Source organism: Sinocyclocheilus grahami, unplaced genomic scaffold, assembly GCF_001515645.1.
Source record: "Sinocyclocheilus grahami isolate Dianchi unplaced genomic scaffold, SAMN03320097.WGS_v1.1 scaffold230.1, whole genome shotgun sequence".
In the NCBI taxonomy this organism is placed as follows: domain Eukaryota; kingdom Metazoa; phylum Chordata; class Actinopteri; order Cypriniformes; family Cyprinidae; genus Sinocyclocheilus; species Sinocyclocheilus grahami.
Genome location: NW_015505409.1, coordinates 199,778 through 209,966, shown reverse-complemented (window position 1 = coordinate 209,966; position 10,189 = coordinate 199,778). Strand labels below are relative to the sequence as shown.

The window sequence follows — 10,189 nt, the reverse complement described above, 5'->3', positions numbered from 1 at the left end:
GGGGGGGGGGGGGGGTGCCGTTACTTCACTCATACACATTGCTCTTCACGCACCTGAGTCACACTGCTGCTGTAGTCTCTGGGCCTCAGCACGGAGCTCCACAATGGTCCCCTCATGCTCTTCACATTGTCTCTGCATCTCCATTCGACTCGATTCTGATGCCTCCAACTCCTCCCTGCTTTGTGATAGAGCTTCCCTCAGGTGTCCCAGCTCTCTCTCTCCTGCAGTTTGCATTCAACACAGTTACAGTCCTCTCTCTTTAATATCTTCAGAAGACATTCAGGTTGACGTTTGTGTACATATGCTGCTGCTGGAGTTCTGACAGGGAGGCCTGGATGAGCTCTGGTGTGCGTTTGAGTTTCTGTGCGAGTTTGTCTCTCTCTGCGCTCAACAACACCACCTCAGCCTGGAGACTCTTAATAAACCTGCAACACAGACAGGAGATAATGGAACGGAATACTAGTATACTGCTTATTATACACAAATAAAAAAATAAATGTGAAAGCTGTACACATGATTAACATTCCAAACTACCTTCAAGACTCCGCTAAAAACGTATCTATTTCATATGTATTTTGGATAATATGGTTATATGTGGCCTTGTGTGGTTGCAATGTGTGTGGGTGTGCAAATGTACTTGTAATATACTTTGTAAAGTGACCTTGAGCTATAGAAAGGCGCTATATAAATAAAACTACTACTTCTGCTTCAAACAGTTGCATACTAAAGTTGTCACTCCCTGCATGTCTTGTAAATAAAAACAGCTATTTTTAATCTTTAATCCAATGTGGTATCTTCTCTTAACAGAGCGATCAATTAATGTTTCAAGAAAAACTGAAAAAAATAAATAAAATAAAAACAGCTATTTTACATTTTTAATCCAACATTGTATCTTCTCTTAACAGAGCGATCTATTGTTTCAAATTATTATTAAAAATAATAATGTTTAATAATTTATATTTAATAATAATTATTATATTAATAATAATATTTAAAATAATAATATTGTGTGAATATTACTATGCATTGTGAGATAAAACATCTAAAACATTACAAAACTGGCTTGTTTTAGGTTGAGTTAAATATTTGAGTGTCACAGCAAAGGGTCTGAATACTTAGGACCATGTGATATTTCAGTTTTTCTTTTTTAATAAATCTGCAAAATTGTCAACAATTCTGTGTTTTTCTGTCAATATGGGGTGCTGTGTGTACATTAATGAGGAAAAAAAATAACTTAAATGATTTTAGCAAATGGCTGCAATATAACAAAGAGTGAAAAATTTAAGGGAGTCTAAATACTTTCCGTACCCACTGTATATGATTGAGCTGAATCCAAGCTATCTTTTGTTCCTGAAGCTTCCAATAATCAGAGGTGGAAAAAACACCATAAAGAAATTTTACTTCGAATATCAATGTCTTTGATTTATTCCTATGATCCTGTACCTCTCTGACACTGCTGGCTCTGGAGATCTAGTAGCTTTCTTGTTTCTCCAAAGAGCTTCTTTCCTTAACAGCAGCCCTGCAGACAAACAGCCCATGTATATTTAAAGTGAAACACACTTACATGCACACAGATGACATTCTCACCATGTACTGTGTCCAGACGTTTGGCAGCGAAGGCGAGTCTCTGGTTCAGCTGACTTACACTGGACTGAACTGCTTCCATCTGACCTGCCTTCATTTCTATGGCTGACATCACTCTGATGAGAGAGATAACACACAGAGAGAGACAGATGTTTATGGATGAGCTGGCTTCAGGGCTTTGGTCAGAGGAACAGTCAGCTTTAATATAATCATGACAGTCACGTTGGTATTTTTTAAAACTTGTTTAATCCAAAGAGACTTACAGAACACTAACAGATTCAAGGGGTGTGGCTGTGTGTGCTACCTGTGTGCTGTTTCACTGATATCATTCAGTGATCCCTCAGTACACTTATTGCACTCTTTCAGCTGAGCATTCTCCTGTAGAGCACTGTCCAACCGCTGCTGTACTCCCTGAACACACACACAAAGCAAGCACATGGGCTGTCAGAAACGCACACTTGCCTGCAGGCAATACAGAAGAAGAGTTTCAGTGCCATCACTGATCAGCTGCTCTGAATGTAGTGAGTAATCACGGATGAACAATGTGATGTTAAAGCAGCAGATCTTCTATGAGTCAACGCTGAACAAGCTTAAACCTCACTAAGCTCAATGCAACCTGTTCAAACTGTTAAAAAGCAAAGATAACAAGAAAAGAATGAGGGACGAGCTCATGGGGGCTGGAGACGGAGTGCAAAAGCTGATCATGCGAATATCAAAGAGCTACATTTTTAGTGAGTAACCACTTAGAATTTCAGTCCGGTTTCTCATGCACGTCTATCATATCACCTGGAAGACCTATTATGTAATAAACCCTTCATCACAGCATGCCTGGTTAGGAAATGTATAGCGCTGTGAAAATGTACATTGAGTTCAGAAACCCAATATGAGTAACAGAAGAACATCTGGCATCTGTGCAGGCTTTATCCATTATCAATGAGAGGAATTTCATTCTAATGGAAGGACCACAAGACCTAAATCTAACTGACCCCACAACCAGACTTAACTTTAATGTATGTGCATACTTGTATGTCAAAGTACCTCTGCGTGTACATGCTGTAACTTCAACTGGGCCGTTTTGTCCTCTAGTTGGTGCTGAAGGACACTGTTCTGCGACTGCAAACGCTCTACTTGCTGCTGCAGAGAGGTAACCTACACAGGCATACAAAAAAATTAACTAAACCTTAAGTAAACACTCCCAATAACTCAATGCTGAACAACAAAACAATGTGACGGTAGAACATAAATAGATGTGTAATCTAATGTGGAAACCAGACATTTTTTTTATGTTGACAGCCAAGATTGTACAGACTGAACATGTATTTTAATTAATTAACTGACATTAATTATCCATTCAAAAGTTTAGAGATTTTGTATGCTTTTGAAAGATGTTAAAAATACAAAGGAACATAATATTGTGAAATATTATTAAAATTTTTAAAAATTGTTTTCTATTTTAATATATTTTAAAATGTCATTTATTCCTGTGATGGCAAAGCTGAATTTTATCAGCCATTAGTCTAGCTCTCAGTATCACATGATCCTTCAGAAATCATTCTAATATGTTGATTTTGTGCTCAAGGAACATGTATTATTTTCGATGTTGACAACAGTTGTGCTGCTTAATATTTTTGTGAAAACTGATACTTCCCCCCCCCCAGGATTTCAAAAGAACAACTTCTTTTTTTATAAATATTTATAATAATGAAAAATTCCTTTTGATCAAACTAATGCGTTTTTGATGAATACAAGTAAAAACTGGAAAAACAACAACCTTCCTCACTCCAAATGTTTGAACAGTGGTGTATATGGACACTATATTTAGCAAAACATTCTCTTATATAGATAAAAATGAATAAATGAATAAAATAAATGTCAGGGGTCAAATAAAAATAAACATGCAAAGTGGTTAGAAATGTTCATCTATCATAGTACACTATGCATGTGCATGAGAATGCATTTGCATTACCATGTTATGCAGTTGTGTTTTCTCTGTGTGAAGTTGTAAATCTCTGGTCTGCAATTTAACAAGCAGCATGAAGACCTTTTGTCTCCAAACACTCAACATTTGCCCAGCTTTACTGCCAGAGTACAATGGGTCAGTCTGCACCTACACACATAATAAAATACCATTAAATTTATTAATGAATTCATATCTGTCAAAATGCATTGGTCATTAATTTCAAATACTACCTATGCATGTCTGCATGTGTGTAATCTTACCTGTTCACCTAGCTCTTTCTCCTGAATTGCCCAAATGTCATTGGCTGCGTTAACTTGAACATTCAGCAGCTGGACTGATAAAGACAGTGCTTCCTTTTCCTTCTTTAAATGCTATAGACACATAGTCATAAAATAATTACATTCATGCATTCAACATTATTTAAAGGACCACAACTGATGCACTAATTGCAATTCAGCAGACTGTGTTTACACACCTGTATTTGTCGTCTAAGCTCTTCCTCTTCCTTTTTCTCTGTGATGTGGCTGCCAATGTATGTCCGCAGTTTCTGCACACACTCAGACTGTTCCAGCAATGAGCTGTTCAGGACACTGCACAAATACAAATCACGTGATATCACAACAGACCTGTAGATTATTTGTCATTTAGAGAGAGCAGCATCAGCAACATTTGTTTTCTTATACTCACCTCAGTTGATTTCTCAGCTCATCTCTCTCTGATATCACTTCCTGTATTTGGGTCCTCAGTAAGGTCACTTCCTGTGCAGCATCGGTCATGACATTCTGATCTCTGTCCAGCCAAACCCCTCCTCACTGAATTTAGAAGGGGGCAGAGCCCTAAACTGTGGCAGAACTTGGGTGGGTGTGGTCTGTGAAGCTGTGGGCCGGGCTAGCGGACCCCCAGTAAACTGAGCAGGTGTCATCAGAGGAGGAGTGCGGTTACAGACAGATGCTGGGAGACAAATAGAAAGACTGATATTCATGTAATAAACACATAAAGACTGAAATAAAGGCAGGACCTTCAAATCTCTATTCTGAGAGTGTGTTCCCTGAGCATCTGGAAGCCCAGTCTTACAAAATCGGCCTTACATTAATGTGTAAAATGTTTAAATCGCAATGTTTTGATGATTATTTCACGTCAGTTTTAGAAAGTTCAGTTGTCATGGCAGAGATTTCCGATCGGAGCGAGGCACTACAGCGCCCCCTGCAGTCTCTATTGAACAGCTATAACATGCAGACAGCATAATTTCCACTTTATCACCCTATTGACACATTTACACCTAAAAACTCAAAAATCATTTGAATCAATTGTCTTTAACCTTCGGTGTTGCTCGCCTGGCTCATCTTAAAGTTAGAGCTTTGTGCATCTGAAATATTAGAAAAAGAAATAGAAACTAGAAAATAATCTGCTGAGGAGCTCAGTGACCACTTTTGTTTATTCCTGAAACCTAACCAGTCATATTTTAAACTAAAGTTAGAGACATCATTTTTACATCCAGAGCATCCAACATTATTCTTAAGTTCTATGTTAGAGTTATTTTTAATAGATGAATATGCTACATATCATGCCTACAAACAACTAACCCTTCATCACGTGTTTAGTAGGGGGTTTTTATGCTGCAAATATCCAGATCTTTTGCACTGTTTAGCATTGATCTCTGTCATTTGTTCTGTCATTGATTCTTTGTGCGAATGAAGGCTTTGATCAGGCCACTGTAGAACACTGACCTTCTTGTGCATGACCCAGAAAATGTCACAGCTGCATTCACGGTTCATAAAAATGATTTTGTAGGACAAATGTTTTTTTTGTTTTTTTTAATCAAATATAAAGACAAAAATAATAATTCTGAGATCTAGTATTCTTCAATAAAGCAACTGATTAAAATGTAAACAAAATTTGTATTTCTTGAATTTTAGTAAAATGTGCAGCTGCCAATGATAGCAGTGCTAAAGATCTAAAGGTTTATTTCATATCCAAATATAAATGCAATAAACATAGTAAATGAAACAACTGACATCTTGTAAATAGAATAAAAACATCTTGGTTTTTATGTACAGTCCAATACATTAAAATACATACACTCACACACTTTTGGAAATAAGAAGACATTGCAGGACCGAAAATTTAAATCAAAGTGGGACAAATGACCAACTATGTGTAAAACACATAAAAGACGCTTCCTTTCCAATCCTGACCAAAAACTCCATGCAGAAATGTATTTGCCAGGCATAAAACCACCATGGTTACATTTTCTAAGACTTCTCACCACAAAGACAATCATCATAATTCACTCTGATTAACAAGCCTAACCTCCTAAACAACCCACAACCTCAATGAACTACACAAAGGGGAAAGATTATAGAATTTTTCACAGTGGAGCTTTTCCAAAATGAAAGTTAATAAAACATCAGTGATTCTCTCAGGACAGATGCAATGTGAATGAAACGGTAGGTTGGATACCAAACATAAAAACATTAAGTTAAATATAAATCAGCAATGATTCACATTACATTACACATTTTGTGTAAAACAAAATAATACATATATATAATTATATATATTTTTAAGATATATAACAATATATTATAATACCCATTTATAATATTTAAAAAGAAATTGGATATATTCTACAGAAAGAGCTTTTCTTTGAAAATAGGGGGCAATGCCCTCAATGCAGAAATACCTTTGAAATTTGAAGTTGACCAAAAAAAAACTTAAAAATAAAAATAAATCCAGAAATTAATTTAACTCTTTTGAGGGAGGGGTGGGATTTCTAAGTGTTAGCCAATCAGTACAAGTGCTTGGAGCTCTCAGAGGACCTATAAAAATAAAAAAATCAACCACTCAGTTAAGTGAGGAATATCATCACAATATGAGGCTTAACCTACTTCTGAGAAGTGAAACATTGTGATTGATGAATTAAAAAAAGAGAGAGAAAGGTACTGTGAAAAAAACAGACACTGCAAGTCTAAACCCTTTAAGGAAAGTTGAGTTATAAATTTTAGATTTAAATCACCCTCTATAAAGTCATTTACAATTGATTGTCTTTACAAAATTACCTAAAAATCAAAACTGCTCTAGGAGTAAAAAAAAACAACAACAAAAAAAACCAGCGATTTTTAAACCTCCATTACAAAAGAGCATGAATAGATAAGTCTGATCTCATGCTGAAAATGTTTGTGTCGCCCTGTGGGCTGTTATATGTACAGTTATGGTGTGTTTTCAGGAGGGAAAGATACACAGCACCATCATGTGCATTTAGTTCATGGAGTGAAATCAGATGAGGAAAACATGTCACCGCTCTCATGTGAGAACCATCCATCTCAGAACATGGAGACATTAAGGACCTGTTAGACAACACACACACAGAGTCACTTTAGAATGATGTTTTAAACTTCGTAGGTTTTTGTTTTGTTATATATGTGACCTTGGACCACAAAACCAGTCATAAGGGTGATTTATACATCATCTGAAAGCTGAATAAATAAGCTTTCCATTGATGTATGGTTTGGATTGTTAGGATAGGACCATATTTGGCTGAGATACAACTATTTGAAAATCTGGGATCTGAGGGTGCAAAAAAAATCTAAATATTGAGAAAATCGCCTTTAAAGTTGTCCAAATGAAGTTCTTAGCAATGCATATTACTAATCAAAAATTAAGTTGTAATATATTTTTATATACTTAAAATATCTTCATGAAACATGATCTTTACTTAATATTCTAACGATTTTTGATGCAATGTTTTTTTGGCTATTGCTAAAAATATACCCAAGCTACTTAAGACAGGTTTTGCGGTCCAGGGTCACAAATCGTTATTGGCATGAATGGGTCTTTAGTGCCGTGTTCTTCCTTAGCATCTCGTCTTTCAGTTAACAGTGACGAGTAAATGGACAGAGAGAACAATCAAACAAATTAGATTTTTGAAGTTCTGTGAAAAAATTTAATCAAATGTAAAAACTGCCACAATGCTGTGGCGGGTGCTTACTGGCACAAGATTAAAAAAAAGCACATAATCCTCTGGTTCCTCCTTTAATGTAAAGCTAAGAGATTTCTAACAAGCTGATCTAATGAATAAATTATAAAGTGGATTAATAAATTAATTAATAAACAGGCAGATGAAAGAAGGCTTACAGAGTCATCCATGATGGAGGCAGGGTCAAAGTAGTCTGGTTTCAGCTCTGATCTCTCCCTACGGTTTTTGGATGGAGGCTTCAGAAAAACAAAAAAGGTAAAGTTAAAAACAATGACAAACAAAATGTGTTTTCTCTCGACCTCGCAGCCGAAAGAAACCGGATTAGATGGATTATGTGAAGATCTGAGCAACGCTATCATTGTGACTCTGCACCTGATTGAGTGACAGCAAATCTTTGCGTTAGAAAGGGTTTTCACTGGTTGATATTATGCTTTCCTGAATTCTGATTCCTACCAGATCAATGTCCATGGTGTCGAAGTCCATGCCCTCATTAAGGTCGTCCAGTCGTTCCTCTGATGACATCATCACATCCTCTACAATCGGTTCCTCATCATCCTCCATCAGCCCACTGCCACGCCGACTGGCAAACAAGCAAATGTTAAAAAAAATTCAATATGAGTGCAAGAATGCAAATGACCATGTGAGATTTTGAGGCCTGGTGACCACAATCAAAACTGTTCAAATCTCGTTACTGTGGCAGCCCTATTCAAAAACCATAAAACGGAGCAATGCTACTTTGTCAACAAAATAGCATTAAAATGCAAAAGGTGAAATTATATAAAATCACAAGTAATTGATAATCAGGCCAGAAAATCCATAAAGGTGCAACACTATGTGTATATACACTACTGTTCAAAAGTCGGTAGGATTTTTTAAATGTTACACTCAGCAAGTCAGCATTTACTTGATGAAAAATACAGTAATATAAAAAAATATATAGTAAACAATTTTTGAATATTTTTTAAATGATTAGCAGCAATTTTTTTCACTCTTCAATGTCGCGTGATACTTTTAATACGCTCATTTGACACTCAAGAAGCATTTGTTGTTATTATGAATGTCGAAAACAGCTTAATATTTTGGTGTAAACAGTTATACACGTTTTTAAGGATTCTTTGATGAATAAAGTTCAAAAGAACAACATTTATTTGAAATAGAAATCATTTTGTAACATTATAAATGTCTTCACTATCACGTTTGATCAATTTACTGCATCGCTGCTGAAAAAAAGTATTAATTTCTATATATATAAAAAAAAAAAAAAAATCATACAGATCTCAATATATGTATGTAAATGTGTACTAACATGGTGTGCTGAATGTGGCCTCTCATCTTGCCATACTGCAGGCTTGCTCTTTCCTGCTGCTGTTTCTGGGCCATCATCCACGCGACCTGAGAACTGAAAACAAAACAGCTTGCAATCAACTTTTTACTAATGAGAGTGTGTGTGTGTGTGTGTGTGTGTGTTAGAGAGAGTATGTGGAAAAATTTTAGTGTTTGTGTGCTTACTTGTAGTTCATGTGTTGGTGCTGCGGCTGCAGAGGTGTGTGTGGCGTTTCGTTGCTCATGCTGTAAACTCCCATGTACCCCTGCTCAGGGCGGAGCTTCTTTGCATCCCGCAGGACAGTAGAGACGATGTGGGGTGATGACATCATTACAGGAGTTTGCGGGCCACTCTGCTCACGATTTACCCACATGCTCACATCACTGCTGCTACAGCTACTCTCCTCTGAGAGACAGACATAGAGAGAATACAATGAAACAGGAAGTCAGTTTTATCCTAAAGATTATAGATTAATCTATAAAAATTATAATTAATCATATAATTACGATTCAATGCATATGTACCCTCGGGTAGTTTTCTCTTGCTGGCGGCAGGTGGTTTGCTCCTGCGACTGCGGGCGGAGCTCCTGCTGCTCATACCGCTGATGACAGACAAAGTGTCATCATCAGCGCCCGCCTGCAGAGAGTTACGGTAGGAGATGAGTGGTAACCAGCAGTCGTCCCTCTGCAGGGCCATCTGAAAGGTCATAAACCGCTCTAGATACAGGTGCCTGATGGGAGAGATCGGAGGTCAAACAAAAAACATAAATATACTTCATTAGAGATTCTAATTTAAAAGAAAGTACACCATTAACCTTTAGAGACCCAGTGTAACAGAATTTCAACATTTGTATATTTTACAAATACGGGTAAAAACTACACATAACTGCAGCTGACACTGAAATTTATCACAACAACAGCTTTGTTGGGGGAAAAAATGCATATTATCTGCCAGAGTCACAAAAAATGCCGCCAACATGCTGACACAGTTAACACTTTTCAAACCAATTTATCTAGTGACAGGAAAAGGCTTACATGCCTTGAAAATTTAAACATACATACATTTAAAAACATTGTTCAAAGCATAGCAAAAATGCAATGCTTGCATTAGGTGTCAAACTTTTTTCTACTGTTTTTACACAATGAAGCCTTTTTAATGAATGGTACAAAAAAAATCTGCTGTTTTCTGAGCTGTTTTGTCATTAATTTCTCATTGACAACAAAAACATGTTTGTTAAATATTTTAATTTATATACAGTATTTTAGTCAAATTTACTGGTTCAAATGTATTATTTTTTAAATACATCTGTGTGCTGGTTTTCACTACAGTAAAAAAAAAAGGGGGG

The 10,189-nt window shown here is 36.4% G+C and overlaps 2 protein-coding genes across 8 annotated transcripts in view; both read right to left on the bottom strand.

The window, feature by feature from the left end:
• LOC107597306 (coiled-coil alpha-helical rod protein 1-like) overlaps nucleotides 1–4,887 on the bottom strand; it is an 8,735-nt gene extending 3,848 nt beyond the window's left edge. The window contains exons 1-11 of the mRNA XM_016288322.1: nucleotides 4,863–4,887; nucleotides 4,232–4,349; nucleotides 4,020–4,134; nucleotides 3,805–3,915; nucleotides 3,551–3,691; nucleotides 2,623–2,733; nucleotides 1,889–1,995; nucleotides 1,588–1,700; nucleotides 1,444–1,519; nucleotides 304–425; nucleotides 54–221 (exon numbers count right to left, since the gene is read on the bottom strand). Of these exons, the coding sequence (XP_016143808.1) occupies nucleotides 54–221; nucleotides 304–425; nucleotides 1,444–1,519; nucleotides 1,588–1,700; nucleotides 1,889–1,995; nucleotides 2,623–2,733; nucleotides 3,551–3,691; nucleotides 3,805–3,915; nucleotides 4,020–4,134; nucleotides 4,232–4,349; nucleotides 4,863–4,887 (1,207 nt within the window). The remainder of the gene's footprint in view (nucleotides 1–53; nucleotides 222–303; nucleotides 426–1,443; nucleotides 1,520–1,587; nucleotides 1,701–1,888; nucleotides 1,996–2,622; nucleotides 2,734–3,550; nucleotides 3,692–3,804; nucleotides 3,916–4,019; nucleotides 4,135–4,231; nucleotides 4,350–4,862) is intronic.
• A 1,276-nt stretch (nucleotides 4,888–6,163) lies between these two features.
• Nucleotides 6,164–10,189, bottom strand: part of stag2a (STAG2 cohesin complex component a) — a 19,261-nt gene continuing 15,235 nt past the window's right edge. For all 7 annotated transcript variants that reach the window (XM_016288189.1, XM_016288188.1, XM_016288190.1 and 4 more), the window contains 6 exons: nucleotides 9,369–9,574; nucleotides 9,030–9,249; nucleotides 8,827–8,919; nucleotides 7,974–8,100; nucleotides 7,679–7,756; nucleotides 6,164–6,891 (listed from right to left, as the gene is read on the bottom strand). In XM_016288189.1, coding sequence (XP_016143675.1) covers nucleotides 6,868–6,891; nucleotides 7,679–7,756; nucleotides 7,974–8,100; nucleotides 8,827–8,919; nucleotides 9,030–9,249; nucleotides 9,369–9,574 — 748 coding nt within the window. In that variant the 3' untranslated portion in view covers nucleotides 6,164–6,867. The remainder of the gene's footprint in view (nucleotides 6,892–7,678; nucleotides 7,757–7,973; nucleotides 8,101–8,826; nucleotides 8,920–9,029; nucleotides 9,250–9,368; nucleotides 9,575–10,189) is intronic.